This window comes from Oryctolagus cuniculus, chromosome 7, assembly GCF_964237555.1.
Source record: "Oryctolagus cuniculus chromosome 7, mOryCun1.1, whole genome shotgun sequence".
NCBI classification, from domain to species: Eukaryota; Metazoa; Chordata; class Mammalia; order Lagomorpha; family Leporidae; genus Oryctolagus; species Oryctolagus cuniculus.
The window spans coordinates 59,169,485-59,192,507 of NC_091438.1; the positions used below are offsets into that span (position 1 = coordinate 59,169,485).

The 23,023-nt window shown below is 39.1% G+C and overlaps 1 protein-coding gene across 39 annotated transcripts in view; it reads left to right on the forward strand.

Moving 5' to 3' along the window:
- The window catches only part of DRAM2 (DNA damage regulated autophagy modulator 2), a 46,614-nt gene that overhangs the window by 560 nt on the left and 23,031 nt on the right, over positions 1-23,023 (forward strand). For 6 of the 39 annotated variants that reach the window (XR_011390531.1, XM_070077907.1, XM_017345987.3 and 3 more), the window contains exons 2-10: positions 563-578; positions 2,819-2,882; positions 6,298-6,393; positions 8,842-8,986; positions 12,295-12,362; positions 13,924-14,063; positions 20,969-21,146; positions 21,682-21,764; positions 22,688-22,780. Coding sequence is in view for 38 of the 39 variants with exons in the window: in XM_070077907.1 (XP_069934008.1) it covers positions 8,856-8,986; positions 12,295-12,362; positions 13,924-14,063; positions 20,969-21,146; positions 21,682-21,764; positions 22,688-22,780 (693 nt within the window). In the remaining variant the exon portion in view is untranslated. Of the gene's footprint in view, positions 1-562; positions 811-2,818; positions 2,883-6,297; positions 6,508-8,841; positions 8,987-12,294; positions 12,363-13,923; positions 14,064-20,968; positions 21,147-21,681; positions 21,765-22,687; positions 22,781-23,023 lie in introns of those variants that run through there. The other 33 variants (XM_070077887.1, XM_070077897.1, XM_070077898.1 and 30 more) reach the window with 20 other exon arrangements.

Sequence of the window (23,023 nt, forward strand, 5' to 3'; positions counted from 1 at the left end):
CCAGTGCTTCACCTTGCTAAATAATTCTTCTGGTTTTGTTTGAGCGGCCCCCCAGAACCTGCGGCTTAGTCCCCCAAAAGTTTAATGATTGAGTGAGCGTCCTGTAGTTACTCCTGGGTTCAGGTACCTTGGTGGTGGGGGCAGGGAGACGTTTGAAATTGAGATCCGCGATGACCTTGTGTTTACTGTAAGCTTAGTCTAGTACGTAGAATTCTGTTGCTGGGAGTAGGCCCAAGAAAGGAAATTGCTATTCCCGAGTGATCTCGCAACGTGCTTTATTTGGAAAACACAGGAAATGCACCATAGCAATAATTTTTTCGGTTTTCCCAAATTTTAATTGGTAAATAATCACCCAAATACAACTGTGATTTGTATTGCATCATGAAATCTCTCCATTTGACATTTGATGTAGCTTATAAAATGATATCTAGACTTCTAGATTAACCATTAGAGAACGGTATATTTGTCACGAGGACAAGTTAGAGTTAAGAAAAATAACCTTTTTTTTTTTTTTTCCTGTTATGCTTTGCTTTGGGACGATGCTTCTGTGTCATTCTGAAAGAAGCCTAAGACATTGTGTAAGTTTGGAACATCCAGAATTTCCTTCCTCATTTCAGTCGTTCATCTCTTAACCTTCTGAGGAATGCCTTATTGCATGATTTCGTCACTGTGGGAATATCACAGAGTGTACTTAGGTGAACCTCGACAGTAGGTTCCATCCCTGGATGCAATCCAGAGACTCAGTGAACATAAGATATATGTATACTGTTTGATGCTACAGTTTTTTTCTTTTAAAGACTTATTTGAAAGGTAAATTAACAGAGATCTTCCATCTTCTGGTTCATTCCCCAAATGTCCACAACATCCCAGCTGGGTGAGACTGAACCCTGGAGCCAGGAACTGCATCTTAGTTTCCTGTGTGGGTGGCAGGGACCTAAATACTTGGGCCATCAACTTCTGCCCTCCCAGGCACGTTAGCAGGAAGCTAGATCAGAAGTGGAGGAACCTGGACTTCACTCTGCATTCTTTTTTTTTTTTTTTTTTAAAGATTTATTTTATTTATTTGAAAGAGTTACAGAGAGAGGTAGAGTCAGAGAGAGAGGTCGTCCATCCGCTGGTTCACTCCCCAATTGGCTGCAATGGTCGGAGCTGTGCCGATCCGAAGCCAGGAGCCAGGAGCTTCCTCTGGGTCTCCCACATGGGTGCAGGGGCCCAAGGACTTGGGCCATCTTCTACTGCTTTCCCAGGCCACGGCAGAGAGCTGGATTGGAAGTGGAGCAGCCGGGACTAGAACGTGCTGGTGCTTTAGGCCAGGGTGTTAACCCGCTGTGCCACAGCGCCAGCCCCTTCACTCTGCATTCTGATATGGGATATGGGCATCCCAAGCTGTGGCTTAACCCTCTGTTCCACCACACCCACTCCTACACTTCTGTGTTTTTCTTAGCAAAAGGAGTACACTCTAAAAATAAGGATAGAAAGAATACTACAGTAGTACATAAGCCAGTAACATGGCCATTTGTTATTGTAATATATTGTGTATTGCACATAATTGTGTTTCTGTTCTTTATTGTACTACTGGCAGCACAGTAGGTTTGTTTACACAAGCATTGCCACAGACTTGTGAGTATTGTGTTGTGCTAGGACATTGTGATGGCTGCAACATCGCTAGGTGATAGGGAATTTTTCAGTTCATTGTAATCCATGGGAGTACTGTTTATATTCAGGTGTGAGCTGTTATTGACGGAAATGTCATTGTGCTATGCCTATTTCTTAGCAGTCACTGCTTGGGGAGACAGTTTAGTGGCATTCAGATATCTATGAAAAAATTTATAACTGCAGCTTTCATTCCTGGAACTTCAAAGAAAGCAGGGAAGATAGGTGAGATGCAAGACTTTTTTTTTTTTATCTCTTACTGCTGTAGGAAGTTTATTCTTGCATATTTTTCAGGTATTTTAGAAAGTTTCTTAAATTATTAACCATTAAAATTCTGCTGGGTTGGCAATTACACAGCCATGCTTTCAGCTTTCTAAGTTGCCAGTCTATGGGCAGTTAATTAGTTATTTTCCTCACTTAGGTCATGCACTTTTCTTAATTGTTGTTGTCAAATTTCAAGCCCTGCTTCTCTTCTGAATTGTCGGTATAAACAATTGGAACCTTCACAGCCTAAGGAAATGTGAATCTAATGTAGTTTACACCTAGAAAGAATTCATACATAGCAGTCCTGTCCCATACCCATGGCTAGTGAAATTACTGGACAGAATTAATAAACAGGCTATCGCTAGCACTGTAATGTGCTTATGTTCCATTCTGTTCTACCCTCTTTTGAGAGTCTGACTATTTTACAAGTCAGAACGCTGTAACTTAGAAGCTAAGTGACTTGCCTGAAATCACATTTGTACAGCTGGGAAGTGGTAAAGCTAGGGTTTGCACTTAGCTGAACCTGATCTCATAGTTGTGTTCTTTCCATTACATCACATGGAAGTTAATGCCTTATTTTGCTTAAAAATAAAAAATAAGCTATCATTCTTTCCTCATTTTTGTGTCTTTCTATTGAGGAAACCAGGAGTTTTTCCTTTTATTTGTTCTTTTTGAGGCCATGAAAGCTGTCATATGTGAGAAAGGACAATAATCATGTAATTTCAGATGATATAAAACATTGAAAAAAAACCAGGTACTAATTCTTTAAAGAAAAATCACCTGTTAATCATGCTATTGCTTAGTGTTCTGCTCATGGACAATACTGGTATGCTGATTTGAAATTGATACTTAAAATCATAGATTGAAACTACCTCTTATTATCTTTGTGTGTGGATTTCAGGATTTATAAAAGACACAGGTTTGGACGGTTCTGAAGATTGAAATTCTTTGCATTTCTACAACAGGTAATTCATTCTTTACATTCTAAAAGAGAACAAATATTTACTGACCACTATGATACTACCTTACATATATTATTTCATGTACTCCCTGAATAAACCTCTGTAAAGCAGGTATTATTTTAGTTGGTTTGACAGAGAATTCTAGAAGCTACTATTTATTTTTTTATTTTTTTTGACAGGCAGAGTTAGAGAGAGAGAGAGAGACAGAGAGAAAGGTCTTCCTTTTCTATTGGTTCACCCCCCAAATGGCCACTATGGCCAGCACGCTGTGCCTGTCTGAAGCCAGGAGCCAGGTGCTTCCTCCTGGTCTCCGACCCAAGCACTTGGGCCATCCTCCACTTCCTTCCCGGACCACAGTAGAGAGCTGGACTGGAAGAGGAGCAACTGGGACAGAATCCGGTGCCCCAACTGGGACTAGAACCCAGGGTGCTGACGCCACAGGTGGAGGATTAGCCAAGTGAGCCACGGTGCGGGCCTACAATTTGTTTTGCATCAGCGGTGTGTCAGGGTCTTTGCCTGTGCTATCAGTTCTACCCGTGCAATAACTCTCTAGCACAAGTCAATGGAACTTCTCCACAATTAGGAAATGTCCAGTATTATTACTGCCTCCTAGACACCTATGGCTTTAGACATTTGAAATGTGACTGATATGATTGAGAAACTGAACATTTTAATTATTTAGTTTTAATCAATTGAAATTTTAATGTGGATGGCTTCATGTTGCTGGTGGCTGCTGTTATGGACAATGTGGCCTGTACTGATAATATTATTCCCATTTTTCAAAGGAGAGACTGGTTCAGAGCAGTTTTGAAGCTTGCCTAAGGTCACATGATTTTATTTAAAAAGTTTTGAGGAGAATTCTTTAGGAGTGATAACTTGGCAAGGGAGTTAGAATGGATGAAGGGGTAGGAAAAAAAAAAAAACAACAGGTAGGCCTAGAGAATTGAGGATCTGAATCTAGTGCTTACTGTGTGAACTGGGAGGAAGGGTGTTTACAAATGACGTAGAGAAGTAGAATGGCCATCACTTAATGACAGTGCCTGAGAACTTCGAAGGAGAAAATGAACCCAAAGTTATTCTGAGGTCTTCGTATCTGGTTAACCTGGAAAAATGTGATAGTGCTGCTCACTGAAATAGAAAAGACTGTATTTGGTTGTTCATTCAACACATCCTGAGCAAGTATGAGATTTAGGGTTCTGTGCTCTGCTTGGTAGACAAGTGGAATCCTTTAACAAGTGTTTTAGTCACTTAAGCCGCCCTCCTAAATTTTCATATTGTACAAGATAATAAACTAACAGATGTGCAAATCAAGTATTGTGAGAGGAAGGGGTGTCTGTTTCCAGACACAAAGGGATTAGGGAAGGTTATATATGGAAGACAGAATTTGAGCACAGTTTTGAAAAATAGGGTGGATTTAGACATGAAAAAACAGTAAAAGTGGGAGCAGGTTATATTTTTAGCAATGGGGTGGACAAAATATTTTGAAAAATCACTTTACCCAAAGCACCTGAATGCTAAATAAATTTCATTATCCTTTAAAATTCTTAACAGATCTCTGTGGAAAAGAAACAGAGATTCCCCATGGCTAAAATGTCAGAGACAACTGAAACCAGACAAGTCTCTTGTGAGGGTATCTGGCTGAGAGCGGAATAAAGTATGACTGGGAATAGGCGCTAGGCTCCCCCTGCTCCCTCTGCACGGTGGAGAAAAAGCATTACTCCTGTGACCTCCCAAATACGCAACTCCAGCAGGCCCCATTCACGTGGCAGTTTGTGTAAATGGTGCCTGTGTTTCACTAGCTGACATTTTCACAGAATAAAATGTAAAAATTTCCTCTTACAGTTGTACAATTTGTGGCCTTGGAGAACTGCCTCCCCACAAATTTACCCAGGTTCCTCAAAAGTCTGCACATTCAGTAAAGGGTGGGCCAGAAAAATGTCTCCCACCTGGCTAAAAGCGATCACAAAGGAATTTATTCATTTTCCCATCACTCCAGATGGGAGAGTAAAAACACCACTTGAAAACTTGTAACTCTAAGGTTTGCTACCACTCAGGTTCAAGGTCCAAATTTATGTATTTATGTAATATAAAACCTAGAAGCCAAGAAATTCATGTAAACTTGGTAATGTGCCAGAGTGCCTGCCAAAAATAAACATAGACCCCCTCTGGGATGATTTTGCCTTAGTTTAAGCCTCGTAGAGAATTCCCAGAAGAAAATGATCCACTTACAAACTCACAGTTGAGAACTATGAAATACATATGGGAGGGTCAGTCATACCAACAAATAATGGAATTAGGATTTTAGATAGGAATTGTCAGAAATATAGATGAATATTTAAGGACATAAAAGAAAAAACCTAAAGATCTTGACATAATTCAAAATATATATAAATTGAGAATTATTGTCCTAGAAACCTGTGTAGGAGAAAATACCTATAGAATCTTAGCAAGGAATTGTCAGGTTAACTAAGTAGATGAATAAAAAAAATGTTGATGGGATGTTAAGGCCCACAAGGGAAAACATTCAGAAATGAGTTAATGATAATGTGGGTAGGAAATTACCCAAATCAAGCCTACAATGATGACTTTAGGGGCAAAGGAAAAGAATCTTATTTAGCAACATGTAAGTAATGTATGAATTTAGCAACAAGTCAGATGTGTGGAGCAAGTGACAAATACAAGTGAAAATCGCTGAGATTTCATTATTTAGGTCAGTCTGAAAAGAGGAAGCTGAGTATAGTGGAAGATTGTAGAGAATGAGAGCTGTAAGTATATTCACAAAGTTAATTGGAAGTACTGAATTTTTTACGTGCTCAAGCTATGAGAACATACTTCTAAACATGAAATTGTTCTAACATGCGTAGGAGTAGTTTCTTTGAATTTGAAAGTATTTCTATATTTTTAGAAATAAAATTTAAAAAAGTAAATGTAAAGAGAACAGATTTCATATATTTTGTAGGTATAATTCTGAGAAGATATTATAACTTCTCTCCTTCCCTCTGTCCTTCCCTCAAACCCTCTCCTTCCTTCCTTCCTTCCTTTTTTTTCTTTAATTTTTGCGAAAACATAAGTTTCAGTCCACTCTATAATCACAGGCTTAATGTACCACTAGCCTTAATATTCAACAAGTAAAAAGTAGAAAGGGCTAAAAACAGCAATCAAACCACAAGATGTCTGTTTCATTCCTATACTTTTTTTTTTTTTTTTGTATTTTGCATTAATTGCCACATATCAGAGAAAGCATGGTGTTTGTCTTTTTGGGACTGGCTTATTTCACTAGCATGATGGTTTCCAATTGCATCCATTCTATTGCAGAACACAGCATTAACAACATCCTTAGTCTAGAGGTTGAGGAAGAACGTGGTGATGAGTGGTGTGTATGTATTTAGGCCCTCTCTTTTTTTCTTCTTTCATGTAGGAGCTGCAAGTATAATGGTGAACAAAATAATTATTTCCTGCTTTCACAGAACTTAAAAGTTCAGCGAGGAAGATAAAGCCAAACAAGGAAGTAACAGTTAAGTGTAAGGAATGTCCTGGCTGGGGAGGTGGACGACAGCTGGAAACAAAGCAGGGCCACCTGGCTGAAGCTGGGAGCATTGGGGCGTAAAAACCTGCACAGGTTCCCTGGGTAGGTTGTAGGTGGGGGGAGTGAGCATTGTGACGTCCTCATCCAGATGGAGACAGCAAAGTACGTGTGGGCCTGAATGTCTACCAGAGAGCCTGACTCATTCCAGGAGCTTCAAGAATGTTGCTATGGTACCATATAGCGTAGTGATTTGGTGTTAGAATCACATTGAATTTGAATCTCCCACCACCTCCCAGCCCCTGTGGTTTGCTAGCATTTCTCTTGACCTGTAATTCTCTTGAAGGGAATAAATGAGGTCATGTATTTAAGGTATTTCATAACATTAGTAAGATGTAATAAACACTTTTGTAATGATGACAAAGGTGATGATAGCTAGAGCAAGGAATTGGGAATAAACAGTAGCTATACGAGATGTATAGAGATAAGTAGAGATCATATGTAAAGGACCTTGTAGATCAATGTTAAGAGGAAAGACAGTTTATAAGAGCTTAGGGGAACCACTGAAAGATTCTTTGTAGGACAATAAAGTGACCGTAGTGGTGTTTTAGAATTAAAAGTATCACCCTGATTTTAGGTTGTGGTCTAGATTAATTGTGGTCAGGACTGGAGTAGGATTGAGTAATATAGCAAAAACCAAAATGTTTTTCCTGTTCTCTCACTCAACGGTCAATAAAAAATATTTCTGTGGTCACCAAGAAGTATTTGGGGATTTTCCTCCACCAGTAACCAATTAGTTCTGCAGCAGACACCAATTGGCTATTCCCTAATTCATTCCCTACAATATCCACCCGAGGGTAGTCTCAGATCCCGCAGGTTGAAGGTTCTGCCACACAAGGCTGCCTCCATCTTCTGATGCCAATCAAAAAGCCCAAGTCATTTTATCTGTGTTTATGATCAACTGGCTATAAATGGTGCTTATCATGATCCCTTCCTTGGGTTCCATTAATTTGCTGGAATAGCTCACAGAACTCAGAGAAGCACATTTAATGGTATCATAAATGATATCACAAAGATTACAGGTAGGAGTGAGTGTATGCACAGTGGTTAAGATGCTGCTTGAGACACCTGCATCCCATGTCACAGTGCCTGGGTTTGAGTCCACCTTGCTTCTGATCTGGCTTCTTGCTAGTGTACACTCTTCAAGGAACTACACAAATATATGAGTTCCTGCCACCTATGGGGGAGACCCAGATGGAGTCCTGGGCTCCTGGTTTCAGGTTGGCCCAGCTCTGGCTGTTGCAGCCATTTGGGGAATGAAGCAGCAGATGGAAGATATCCTCCCACCCTCTCCCATCATTCTGCCTTTCAAGTTAAAAGAAAAAATAAAAAGAACACAGGTAAAGATGCATCAGGCAAGGAATGTGGAAAGGGGTGCACACTGCCCACTGCTCAGCTTTCTGGAAGCTCTCTGAACTCAGTCTTTTGGGGTTTTTATGGAAGCTTTATTACATAGGCATGATTAACACCGTAGTCTGTTATGATCAGCTTAACCTCAGTCCCTCTGCTCACGCTAGAGACTGGGGAGTGGAGCTGAAAGTCCATACCCCTTTATCATCCTGTCACCAGTCACCATCCTGAAGCTACTTAATGGCTGCCAGCTCCAGATTTCTGATTAAAATATACAAGACATTAATGACTCCTGATTCCAAAGATTTTAGGAGCTTTTTGCCAAGAAACAGAAGACCAAATATAGATGGTTGTCTGTGTTTGTGAGTTCTGCATCTCTGGGTTCAACAGATTGAAAATACACAGAAAAAAACTGTCTGTATTGAACATGTATGGACTTATTTTTATGTCATTTTCCCTAAACAATCCAGTCCAACAACCGTTTTCACAGTATTTACATTGTATGAGGTATTATAAGTCATTTAGAGGTTTGAAGTATACAGGAGGATATATGTAGGATATATGCAAATATAATGCTATTTTATTTGTATAAAGCACTTGAGCATTGGTGATTTTGGTGCCCATGGGATGATCCTGGGACCAGTCCTCCAAAAGATACCAGGGATAGCTGTGTATATTTAATATACCACTACCACCGTTAAGGGAATCATGACAGTAATTTGGCCAAGTGATGATGGTTTAGGTAGAGTACTGGCAGTGAAGATGGAGAGAGGGTGTAGATGTGAAAGAAATGAGAACAGGACCTGGTACTTGACAGTTGGGACAGAAACTAAGTTTCTGCCTATGGCAATTGGGTGAATCTTGGTTCTGTTTACTGAGATTGTGAAGAGCAAGTATCGGGCTGGTGTGGGAGATGTCAGAAGTTGAACAGCTCAGGGTACTAAGTACAAGAGCATGGAAATGATGGGCAAAGTAAAATCGAGGGGACCCTTGTGAATTATCTTTTCTATTTTGTGTTTTTGACTTCAGAAGACCTGTTTGAAATGTGGTGGTTTCAGCAAGGCCTCAGTTTCCTCCCTTCGGCCCTTGTAATTTGGACATCTGCTGCTTTCATATTTTCATACATTACTGCAGTAACACTCCACCATGTTGACCCTGCTTTGCCTTATATCAGGTCAGTAAGATGAAGTGTTTCCATAGGAGTATGTCTTTCATTTTTAACATTGAAGCCAACATTTGCAATCAGTATTTTAAAATTCAGATTTTTTACATTGGCGTTACAACAATAAAATGACTGTAAAAAGGAACTTGTATTTGGCTCTGTGTGATAGATAGCAGGGTAAGATATAGTGAATTGATTATTGAATTGTGACCCCTTAGTGCCTAGTCTTCCAGACAAGTTTTGGAGGTTCCCTAGAAGATACAATTGGAATTATTTTCCCCTTAAAATTAAAGCATGCTGCAAGCATCAATAATAAAATGAGAAGGTAGTAGTAATGATAAGCATTTATTGACTTATTTACTATGTGTAAGGTAATATTCTAGCATTCTTTTTTTTTTTAAAGACTTATTTATTTATTTGAAAGTCAGCGTTACACAGAAAGAGAAAGAGAGGCAGAGAGAGAGAGAGAGAGAGAGAGGTCTTCCATCCACTGGTTCACTCCCCAATTGGCCACAAAAACTGGAGCTGCGCCAATCAGGAGCCAGGATCCAGGAGCTTCCTCTGAGTCTTCCCACGTGGGTGCAGGGTCGCAAGGACTTGGGCCATCTTCCACTGCTTTCCCAGGCCATAGCAGTGGAAGTGGGGCAACCGGGTCTTGAACTGCGCCCATGTGGGATGCCAGCACTGCAGGAGGCGGCTTTACTTGCTATGCCACAGTGCTGGCCCCTAGCCTTCTTTATGTCTTAAATAATTGCAGTTTTATAACAATCAAAAGAGGTGGGAACTGTTACACTCTTTTGAGAGTGGGCAGAATGAGAACCTGGGTATTTTGTTTGCTCAAGAGCACACAACTCGGAAAATGTTGGAAGCAAATTCAAATCTAGGGGCTATGTTCTTATTCTTTATGACATGCCACGTAGATTTCTTGACAAATTAAGTATTGAAATTTACTGGGCACTGGCATTGTGGCATAGCAGGTTAAGCCACCACCTGCAGTGCCAGCATCCCATATGGGTGCCAGTTCAAGTCCTATCTGCTCTACTTCCAACCTAGCTCCTGGCTAATGGCCTGGGAAAAGCAGCAGAAGATGGTCCAAGTGCTCGGGCCCCTGCTATCCACATGGGAGACCTGGAAGAAGCTCCTGCTTCCTGGCTTTGGCCTGGCCTACTGTTGGCATTTGCTGTCATCTGGGGAGTGAACCAGCAGATGGAAGATCTCTCTTTCTCTGTAACTCTGACTTTTAAATAAAAAATAATTCTTTAAAAAAAAGTGGAAAATCTAGGCACTGCCATCTACGTTTGATATGACTGAGTGGTATGGTGTGGCCAAAGGGGTGACCAAGTTGGGAGCATTGTGGGAGGACATACAAAACTCAAAAATGCCTCAGAATTTAAGGTTCTGATTCTAGGAATATGTTGATAAATAGTCACCATTGTGCTAGAGGAACATGTACCTTAAAGAGCGGTACTGTTTGACCCATGTGAAATCACATATTTAATATTTTGAGTTCTTCAGTATTTTTATTTTCCCTTCTGAGAACTTGTTTTTACCCACTTTAAAGAGCTTTAAATAACTTAGGCCATTGAGTTCTTTTTTAGAGTCCCAGTTCTCAGATGGTAGTGTGTGTGATTTCCTAGGCACTTCCTCTCCCTCTCCTTCTGCTTTTTTATCTTTCTGCTAAGGAACTTAGTATTGTCTTGAGAATTTTATTTAACATTGTAAGATATTTCAACTCTAGTTCTTATTTTTTGGTTTTCATAGTTTCATTTCTTTCATCTGCAAAGTGATTAACTTCAGTTAGATACTCTGCAAAATTCCATTCAGTTTGTAGTCCCTATCCAGAAGATTTGGTTGTTATAACCCCAGAGAACACAACCAAATGCAAATCTCACTCCAAAGGCAATTTTGCTGCAAGTGCATTTGAGGTGTTCAGTGCAGAATGAGTTCTGGACCTGGCCAGCCTTAAACGTTGCAGGCATTTGGGAGTGAGCCAGCAGATGAAAGGCCTTTCTTTGTCTCTGTCTCTTTGCCTTTCAAATAAAAAACCAATCAACCAACCAAAAACCTGGTCTTGAATATAAACTTTGTGAAGGCAGCATCTTTGTTTTATTTTACACTGTATTCATCTCTTTGAAGTGGTGTCTTGCACATGTTAAGCCCTTGATAAATATTTTTTTGGTTGACCAATAAATGAATGAGTGTTAATTCACTTTATATGAGAAGCTAATTTGTGCGGAAAGAGTGTCAAAAGGCCTGTGATGTTTAGGGAGTATTCTGATGAGACAGACATATCTTTGAGACTGATGGTAAGTCAATAACACAGTCCTCACGTGCTCAAGGATAGCTGCTGCTGCTGCTGTTTTTTTTTTTTTTTTTTTTTTTTTTTTTTTTTTTTTTAAGATTTATTTATTTGAAAGGCAGAGTTGACAGAGAAGCAGAGGCAGAGAAAGGTCTTCCATCCACTGATTCACTCCCCAAATGGCTGCAATGGTTGGAGCTGGGCCAATCTGAAGTGAGGATCCTGGAGCTTCTTCTGGGTCTCCCACGTGGGTGCAGGGGCCCAAGGACTTGGGCCGTCCTCTACTGCTTTCCCAGGCCATAGCAGAGAGCTGAATTGGAAGTGGAGTGGCCAGGACTTGAACCGGTGCCCATAGGGGATGCTGGCACTCCAGGCGGTGGCTTCACTTGCTACACCACCACGTCTGCCCCCAAGGATAGCCTCTTAAAACATCAATTTATTTAGGTCTGCATTGTGGCACACTGGGTTAAGCTGCTATTTGGGATGCACATGTCCTATATCTGGGTGCCTGGAATCCAGTGCTACCTCCACTTCTGATCTATCTCTGAGCTAATATGCTTGGGAAGCAGCAGATGATAGTTCAAGTACTTGATTTCCTGCCACCCATGCGGGAGATCCAAATGAAATTTCTTGTTTCTGACTTCTGCCTGGTCCATCAGCTAGCTGTTGTAGGCATTTGGAGAATGAACCAGCAGGTGGAACATCTCTCTCTCTCTCTCTTTTCTATCACTCTGCCTTTCAAATAAATAAATAAATAAATAAAACTTTATAGAAATAAATTTATGTAGATTTCTATTATGTAGAAAAGAAGTAATCTTAAATGATGCGACAAAAAAGTGAAACAGATGGGTATTTGTAGCTTTAGTTGCCATGTTCTCTTTATAAAATGATGTGAGAGCTGAACTCCTGGACTTAGAAAGCTAATGGATTTGAAGTAATTGTTGTTACTTCTTATCCCTTAGAAGAAATATTTATGTGTATCTAGTGTAAGAAACCCATATGTCTTCTTGTTTTCTTTCAGTGACACTGGTACAGTAGCTCCAGAAAAATGCTTGTTTGGGGCAATGCTAAATGTTGCTGCAGTTTTATGTAAGTAATAACAATCAAAATTAATATTAATTCCTATTTGTTAAACAATATTGTGTTACTTATTATTATACTTGATATGATGTCACTAAATTATTGATCACAATTGTGCTTCTAAAAGAAAAACACTGTTCTAGAAAAGCTAAATTATGGCCGGCGCTGAGGCTCACTAGGCTAATCCTCCGCCTTTTGGCGCCGGCACACTGGGTTCTAGTCCCGGTCGGGGCCCCGGATTCTGTCCCGGTTGCCCCTCTTCCAGGCCAGCCCTCTGCTGTGGCCAGGGAGTGCAGTGGAGGATGGCCCAGGTGCTTGTGCCCTGCACCCCATGGGAGACCAGGAAAAGCACCTGGCTCCTGGCTCCTGCCATCAGATCAGTGCGGTGCGCCGGCTGCAGCGCGCCGGCCGCGGCGGCCATTGGAGGGTGAACCAACGGCAAAGGAAGACCTTTCTCTCTGTCTCTCTCTCTCACTGTCCACTCTGCCTGACAAAAAAAAAAAAAAAAAAAAAAAAAGAAAAGCTAAATTATGGAAATAAACCTTTAAATAATGCCTATAGGGCTACGTGACTACCCATCCAAATAGAAGTTGTAAGTATAACCAATTGTCCTTGAGGCTTTAAGTGAACTTCTTCAGCAACCAGTAGGGGTCAAAGAGCCATAGATACAACTGACTTCTACTAACTCAACTAAATTCCTTTAGTATGAGCATCTAGAAGTTTGAGAATAGAGGCAAAACCATGTTTTGATTTTTGAGTAACATTGTAATGCCAAACGAATGGGGCCATTACCACAGTATTTTACATTCCTGATAATTTATTTTTGAGCTAAATTTTTATTAATGGTTTACTGTAAAATACTGTGATTATTTTAAATAGTTGTGTTTTTTCATGTGATACTTGTCTACAGCAAAAGTAGAAGTCAGGAAAATGATTCAATGGAAAGAAATTTTTCTTCAGAAACACATCCACAAAGTCTCAACTCTGTTATATTTTCCACACTCCTGAGCTCTTGGGCAATATTTCTGCAATAGCAAGTGTAACTTGGCCCTTTCTTGGAAAATACATATGGCAAAAGTGAGCTCTTTTTTCCTTTGTAGGATTGATGAACTGATGGAACCAAGTTATGGTCATTTGGAGTAAAGTGATGTCAGAGTGAGGCATATAAGTGTTTAGATTTTTCTTTTTTTTTTTTTTTGTCTATATTCATTTTATCCATATTCTAGAACTAGTTACTTTTGAATTGGATACTAATCATTAAAGTATTTTTTGTTTTATTTGACTCAATTGAGATTTTCAGAAGGCATCAAACTTATCTATTATGTTTTATTTTAAATATTTGTAGATGAGACTTGTGGAAGTCAAGTGGTTTGCTCAGTCACACAGATACCAGTAGTTGTGTGAGGAAACATTAAAAATTCTTAAAAATAGACAGCTTTTTTTTTTTTCTCCTCTCAGATTAAAGGGAAAATCTGTACTCTGGATAGCAATGACCTTTGTAAACTCTCCATTGGCAACTTTATTCCCTGGTTATTTATTACTTTGTTGTTTCTTGGATATCTCTTCCCAGGCATTGCTACCATTTATGTTCGTTATAAGCAAGTTCATGCTCTGAATCCTGACGAGAACCTTATCATCAAATTAAACAAGGCTGGCCTTGTGCTTGGAATACTGAGTTGTTTGGGACTTTCCCTTGTGGCAAATTTCCAGGTTTGTGTTTTAGTCCAGCCTAGGTATTTTCCTGAAATACATAAGTATAAGTGTTAAAAAGGAAAGCTGAAAAATTCAGATGTACGCTGTTATTGTTTCTTTACCTAATGAAAGTATAATCTACTGCCTTTAAATTACTTGATCCTCTCAGAAATATCTACATTCATGTTAGAAAAATTTATATTCAATAATCTGAATAAATATAAATTATTCTAACTTTTTATTGGTTCCACAGGACAATTGTTAGACTCTTTATTACTACTTAGGTGGAGATTGCATCAAGACCAGACAGAGAGTTGATATAAATAAGTGACACAATTGTGGATTTAAATGTTAGTTGTTTTGCTTTGTATTTAATATGTCTTGCAAGTTGAAATCATTTATCTATTACCTATTTTTATTTACTTGTTTGGTTGTTGCCACTGATTGCCTGCATTCCTAGGTGTCCACCCTGAATAAGAGGAAGTACAGGAAGGATCTGTAGCTCTTCTGCTTTTGTTCATGTAATTCTTAATGTTAAAGTAGCACCTTTACCAAATACTGTGCACTCTCTGTTCTTCCCATTGACAGTCTTTCTGATGTGTCTTTGGTAATATTGGTTGCATCCTGCCTCTGTAATGCTTTTTCATTAATATCTCTGTGGTCTTTAAAATCTCAGTTTAGATATTTGATAACCTAGTTGGACATACGGTAACAATTCAGTACCCACACTCATCATACAAATATATATTTATAGGCATATTCTGTCTCTCATTTAACATTCTCCTTTCCTATACTGCTTCTGATTGGTCTCTCCTGTTTTCATAGCTTTTTAGTAATGATTAATATCAGTAATATTGATACATATAATTCAATGCTAGCTGCTATAACAAATCCCATATTTTTAGCAGTTTAAAATGGCAGAGGTTTATTCCTTACATATAATATGCATCTCATGCAGGTGTTTTAGGTTGGCAGGTAGCTTTTCTCCAATTGTGATTTAAAGGCCAGACTCTACTGCATCCACCTGGCTGAAACAGTAAAAGAACATGTGAAAGTCACACTTACTTCTTAAAAACCTTGACCTGTGCTAAAGAAAAAATCATTCAGTGACACTAAGGAGTGGTTCAGGCAGACTTTACTGAGGATCATTATGAAAGGTGAAGGGACCACTGTAATGGAGTTTTGCAGTAAGGGAGAGAGACTGGGCTCAACTCCAAATATAAGGAAAGATAGGAATTTATAGCCAAGGAGCAAGATCAGATCGGGATCAGTGATGGGAAATTACGTGGCGGGTGAATAGGGATTCTGGCTAACCCAACATGCCTAACAAGATTCTTGTGGAAGTAGACCAGAGCGATCAGGTATCACCGAGCCATGGTGGACATTTAGAATCTCAATGAGGGTGATCATTTAATTGATAGGGAATTCTGGTTAAACTGATTTAGCAGTATTCTTGCTAAAATTGAACAATGCAAAGATGAATATAGAAGTCCAAAAGTTAGGATCTACTTGAGAAGAGAGTTCAGAGGAGCCTGCATAGTGTCTGGCCAAGGAAAGATTCTGTCGCCTAGAAGAGACTCATCTTGTTTCACTGACACTCGTTTGCTGGGCACAAGGGAAGTGGGAGGGTGGTATAGCTTGAAAATGTAGCTTTGCTCAGCATTAGTTCAAAACTATATTATAAAAGGGGGCAAAAGTCCTGGTGACAGTTGGCTAGCTGTCTATGACACAAATAAGATCCTATTTTCCCAAATTGGTCTATACCTCAGTATTGAAACATGTTTTGGGGAATTCTTAGGGTATGGCTAGTAATTCCTTGCTCCAGTTGTCTGCTGATCAGGTAGGTTAATAGATCTCTCATCACCTGGCTGTATAGAGAAAATTAATTTCGAATACTTGTTTACACAGGCCTGTAAGTTCTAATGGCAGTTCCCGATAGTGCCCATAGAAACTGCCTGTCTCCTTTATCGTATTCACCCATCAAAGTAGCTTAAATACTTTGTTACTTTCTGATTTATCTTTGCTTATAGGAATTCCCTTGACCTTGTGATTTTGAATGAGATTATTTTTTTCTGTCTTGATTGCATCTCTTTCTGAAACTTTAGTCCTGTTCAATGTCTTTCTCATCTTTCACTGATGACTTCATTGCCCAGCTCCTTTTATAAGAAGACCCTGTAACATTACCCAAATATCAGACTGCTCCCCTCCCTCCCTCCCTCCCTCCTTCCCTCCTTCCCTTCTCTTCTCTTCTTTTCTTTTCTCTTCTCTTCTCATATTTATTTTATTTATTTTAAAGCCAGAGTAACAGGTAGGGAGAGGCAGAGAGAGAAAGTGATTTTCCATCTGTTGGTTTACTCCCCAAATGGCTACAGTGGCTGGGGCTGGGCTAGGCAGAAGCCAGCAACCAGGAATTCCATCCTGGTCTCCTGTGTGGGTAGCAGAGGCCCAAATATTTGAGCCATGTTCTGCTGCTTTCCCATGTGCTTTAGCAGGCAGCTGGATCAGAAGCAGAGTAGCCAGGACTCCAGTTGGTACTCTCATATGGGATGATGGGGTTTAACCTGCTACACCACAATGCAGGCCCCTCTCCTTCATTCCTAATATAAAGTTTTAATCTTATTTAAAATGATACATGCATTGCCTTCTCCTCATTGTCTCTCTCTTTTGCAGAGATAGATACTAGTTGACTTATCCAGAATGAATTATGTACAAACAAGGTCTTTGAATGATTTGCAGACAGGTTGTGGCTTGGAAGATAGACTAGCAGTGGGTTTTTAAAAATTTTATTTATATATACAAATTTTATGTATTTCATATATACAGATTCAGGAACATAGTGATACTTTCTACCCTACCCTCCCTCCAGCCCACACTCCCACCCTTCTTCCTCATCCCTTTTCTATTCTCATTCTTATCTTCTACACAGATCTATTTTCAGTTAACTTTATACTCATAAGATTAACCCTACAGTAAGTAAAGAGCTCAACAAATAGTATGAAGAAAAAACAAACAAACAAACAAACAAAAAACCACTGTTCTTCTCAACAGTCCAGACAAGGGCTGTTAAAAATCATCACATCTCGGCCGGCGCCTTGGCTCAATAGGCTAATCCTCCACCTTGCGGCGCCGGCACACTGGGTTCTAGTCCCGGTCAGGGCGCCGTATTCTGTCCCGGTTGCCCCTCTTCCAGGCCAGCTCTCTGCTGTGGCCAGGGAGTGCAGTGCAGGATGGCCCAAGTACTTGGGCCCTGCACCCCATGGGAGACCAGGAGAAGCACCTGGCTCCTGCCTTTGGATCAGCGCGGTGCGCCGGCTGCAGCGGCCATTGGAGGGTGAACCAACGGCAAAAGGAAGACCTTTCTCTCTGTCTCTCTCTCACTGTCCACTCTGCCTGTCAAAAAAAAAAAAAAAAAAATCACATCTCAAAAGTGTCAATTTTACTCTTACAGATTCCCTTTAAGTACTCTGTTAGTTACCACAGATCAGAGAGAAAATGTGGTATTTATCTTTTTGGGATTGGCTTATTTCACTAAGTATAATAGTTTCCAGTTGCATCAATTTTGTTGCTAATAACAGGATTTCATTTTATTTTGCTGCTGTTAAACTTGTGTGAAAATAGATAAAATCAAGAGAGGAAAATATAATTTGAAAACTACCAGCTGTTGAATTAACTCAAAGATCTTTTATGACTTGAATCTGTTTATCTCTCCAGTCTTATTCTGCATCATTGCTGGATCATTGCCCCTCTTAATGTCTCCATTGTAGTTAACACTGGACTTTGTGTTCCTTAAATAAGACAGGCTTTTTAACTCTATTTCATTTACTGTATTCTCTTTGGGGCATACCACAAACCCCAAACCTGAATTAGGCTTCTGAAGATATCACTGTGGACCGTACTTCCTCAGGGAAGCCTTTTCTGTATTCTCTTTCCTCAATATTGATATTTAAAATTCTTTTGTTTCATTTTGTTTTCTGATGCTTCTGAAAGCTGATTCTTCATAGCTGTATTACACTCTGATTTTATATCAATGATTTAAAATAATTCAAAAGATTTTAAGGTGATATCTTTTTCTGTTGATTATAAGCTCAATGGTTTTGTTCACCATTGTATTTCCAGCACCTAGATTAGTACTCAGTGAGAACATGCTCTCTTTTATTATTTAGGAACTTGAGAGAGACCAAAGGGACTAAGCAGAATGGAAAAAAATGCTTTTATTGCTGTTCTTGCTTGCATTTAAAAGAGATGCCTAATTGCTTTAATATTTGAAAAATCTAACTTACAAGTATAAATCGAATTTCTTTGATATCAATTGTGTATATGGTACTCGGCAAAAACAAATATGTGGTAAGCATCCTCAGTGTCAGCTGAATTTTTCCCTTCTAGAAATGTATCCTTACTGAGACTTGAAAAGGGTTATCAAGCAGAAATCTTTATGACTTTCCTAGGGCTGTTGTAACAAGATACCACAGAAAGAATGGCTTATTTTTTTATTTTTTATTTTTTTAACTTTTATTTAATATAAATTTCCAAAGTACAGCTTATGGATTACAATGGCTCCATCCCCCCATAAATTCCCTCCCACCCGTAACCCTCCCCTTTCCCGCTCCCTCTCCCCTTCCATTCACATCAAGATTCATTTTCAATTCTCTTTATATACAGAAGATCAGTTTAGCATACATTAAGTAAAGGTTTCAACAGTTTGCACCCACACAGAAACACAAAGTGAAAAATATTGTTTGAGTACTAGTTATAGCATTAAATCACAATGTACAGCACATTAAGGACAGAGATCCTACATGAGGAGTAAGTGCACAGTGACTCCTGTTGTTGACTTAACAAATTGACACTCTTGTTTAAGGCATCAGTAATCACCCTAGGCTCTTGTCATGAGTTGCCAAGGCTACGGAAGTCTTTTGAGTTCACCGACTCTGATCATATTTAGACAAGGCCATGGTCAAAGTGGAAGTTCTCTCCTCCCTTCAGAGAAAGGTACCTCCTTCTTTGAGACCTGTTCTTTCCACTGGGATCTCACTCACGGAGATCTTTCATTTAGGTATTTAGGTGTGTTTTTTTTTTTTTTTTCCAGAGTGTCTTGGCTTTCCATGCCTGAAATACTCTCATGGGCTTTTCAGCCGGATCCACATGCCTTAAGGGCTGATTCTGAGGCCATAGTGCTGTTTAGGACATCCGCCATTCTATGAGTCTGCTGTGTATCTCGCTTCCCGTGTTGGATCGTTCTCTTCCTTTTTTATTCTATCGTTTAGTATTTGTAGACACTAGTCTTGTTTATTTGATCCCTTTGACTCTTAGTCCTATCATTCTGATCAATCGTGAACAGAAATTGATCACTTGGACTAGTGAGATGACATTGGTACATGCCACCTTGATGGGATTGAATTGGAATCCCCTAGTATGTTTCTAACTCTACCGTTTGGGGCAAGTTAGCTTGAGCATGTCCCAAATTGTACATCTTTTCCCTCTCTTATTCCCAGACAGAGTGGTTTAAAACAAGGGAAATTATTTCGTCAAAATGCAAGAGGTCAGAAACTGGATAGAGGTGTTGGTAGGATTGGTCTTTTCTTGGGGGCCCTGAGAACAAATGTGTTCCTGGCTATTGGCAGATGCCAGTAACTCCTTGATATCCCTTAGTGCATGGCTGCATAACTCTATAATTTATGTTTTTGTTGTCAAGGGGCCTTCTGTCTGCCTCAAAAATTTAACCTCAAGGAGAATTTTAGGAGATAAATATAAGAAAGCAGAATATTGGTTCCTAAGTTTTCTTTCTTTGAGATAAAGATCATGGATTACTCATATATAACATATTTATTATTTATTTATTTATTTTTAATTTTTTAACAGGCAGAGTGGACAGTGAGAGAGAGAAACAGAGAGAAAGGTCTTCCTTTGCCGTTGGTTCACCCTCCATTGGCTGCTTTGGCTGGCGCGCTGCGGCTGGCGCACCGCGCTGATCCGATGGCAGGAGCCAGGTACTTATCCTGGTCTCCCATGGGGTGCAGGGCTCAAGTACTTGGGCCATCCTGCACTGCACTCCCTGGCCACAGCAGAGAGCTGGCCTGGAAGAGGGGCAACTGGGACACAATCCGGCGCCCCGACCGGGACTAGAACCCAGTGTGCCGGCGCCGCAAGGCGGAGGATTAGCCTATTGAGCCGCGGCACTGGCCACTCATATATAACATATAAATTCTGAATTTGAGAATTGCTCATGACCACACGTACTCCTATAATATTTCTTGTCTTGGTTTTGTCAAAGGATACACTTTTATCTTTTTTTAATGATGCATTTTTTAAGGAATTAAGTAATGATCCTGTGCATGTGTCAAAATTTTAACTTACTAATTAATGAGTGATACAGTAGATATTACAGACCAATTCAAAAGAGTAGTAAAAGTACCATGAATTTATAGTTAGCTAAAGAATGTTGAATTTAGCAATGGATGCAAAACTTGTCATAATTCACATGGTGATAATGAATTACATTGAACAAGACACAGTTTGTGTTTCTATGGAGAGGGATTATTTGCATGACTACCAACTTTCTGTAAGTTAACTCTGCCTCTGCATGTAACTTCTGTCATTTATAGACGTTATCTTTGCCACATAGCCTAGACAAAGTCAAATAAAAGCTCAGGCCTTTAGGGCCTGGTAATCACCAGAGACTTTAGCATAGCATGGAACAAGATCAGTCATATCTTTTGTCCATTTCAAGAACATTTCTATGTTTTTTTCTAGTTTCTAAAATGACTAAATATATTTAGCAGAAATTCTACTTGATTGTAGAATCTGCAGAGATTCTGCAGTCATTGAATATCCTATTGAAATTTCTGGCTTATGCTGTTAAATATTGTATTGCCAGTGTGTTCTGAATTTCTCTTACTGACCGATTTTTTCTTTCTGCCTCTCAGAAAACAACTCTTTTTGCTGCACATGTCAGTGGAGCTGTGCTCACTTTTGGTATGGGCTCATTATATATGTTTGTTCAGACCATCCTTTCCTACCAAATGCAGCCCAAAATTCATGGCATTCAAGTCTTCTGGATCAGACTACTCTTGGTTATCTGGTGTGCAGTAAGTGCATTTAGCAGTATCCTTTGCTGTCAGATGTGGCTGGCATTAAATAATTGAAGTAAACACTGTTGGTATATTGGAAGCAGGTTTTTTTTTTTGGGGGGGGGGGGCGGGGAGAAGTTCTTAAGGTTACTAATCCTAAACTAAAGGACATGAAACATGATAATCAGACTGTATGAAGAACTTCAGTATCTACTAAGCCAGGAACAATTATAACAGTTAGCTGGTCCTACTCACTTCAGAGAAATGAGGGATGAGTTAATGCCCTTCCTAAGAACAATTATCCAACAGACAGACATTCATGATAGAACTGCTACTTTTCTGAGCAAGAAGGTGGAGGTTGACTGTGAGAGCCACTTTGTAGTGATCGTCTTAGAGTAATTTTAGTTTTGCTCTTGCTGTGTGGTACTAAGTCTTTAAGGAAATGAGTGTAGATGTTGGCAACAAATGTAAATTATCTTTTTGGGGCCTTAAAAGAGAATTCTGTTTAGAGTCTAATTTAAATTTACAGATCTTATCTGAGATTCTTCCTTGACTTATTTTTTTTATAGTGCTAACTTGCTCATCAATTTTGTACAGTGGTGATTTTGGCATTGATTTAGTTCAGAAACTCCATTGGAAACCTGAAGACAAAGTAAGGATTTATTTAATCTGTAAAACTTGATTACTTCTGAGGTATTTTTCATTTCATCACTAATAATTTAACTTTTTTTGGTAGAATAATCAGCTATATTTTAGGGTAATTTTCTGAAAATCATCTTTGTGTGGAGACATCCATTATTGTCATGTCACCCGTGATAGGTAAATATTTTCATGAAGAGAATTATGATGGCAAAGAGTTTTCTCAGAAACTGACTTCCCTAAATACAGATATAGCTTATAAAAGATACCCAACAGAGTTCTTTGATTATTAGAATACTTCTTTCTTGAGTTGAAAAGATGTCTTTTCTTACTTTGTATTGTCTGAAAATGTATTTTGAACTCTGCATCTGGGTTCCAATAATACTGAACATCATCTCTAGTCTTGAGAATAAAAGAGATAAGGGACATGTACTCAATACTGAGTTCATCTATTTTCATAAACAACCCTGCAGCTTTTTGTTTTAAATCATTTTTTGAAGAATTGTCTGTGAATAAGACATGGTTGTGAGAATAAAATTGTAAAATAACTTAGTAGATTCTCCAAATTCTAAAAATAGCACTTACTGAGCTTGTGATGAGCATTGTTAAAAAATTTCTTAGTGGCATTTCATGAGTCCTTTCTGGCTTTGGGAAAGACAGTGACTCCCTGATTGTAGAGTAGAAATTCTCCTGTTCTGTCTTGGTTATGTAAATGGAAATTTTATTCGCTAGGTGAAACTAAGATAACTAGTTTCATTTAGGAGCAATTCCTAGTGTGTGCTCTTTAATTCTTGAGATATGTTTGATAAATGTGAAAGATTGACTTTTAGAGGATAGATTGGTTAATAAGAATTGTGAGTTTTTTTTTATTTGAGAAATACTATAGATTATTTCAGTGAAATTTCACAGAATTGTTCTTTCCCCCTGTGACTCAAGGGTTATGTGCTTCACATGATCACTACAGCAGCAGAATGGTCTATGTCATTTTCCTTCTTTGGTTTTTTCCTGACTTATATTCGTGATTTTCAGGTAAGACAACACAGTATTAAATTTATGGGGTCAAACTTCCTTCAGCTGGGATGAGAGAATATTCCATAGGTAAACCTCTAGGCTTTTCAGAATTTAACTGTTTAAAACCTGACACTATATGCAGTGATTTGTGAAGAGTAACTTATTTGTGTTTGAAATAGTACGTGCTAACAAGGTTTTGCCTTGAAAATGGAGTTGTAAGTGAATTTTAAAAATATATAGGTCATCCTCAATGTCTATTTT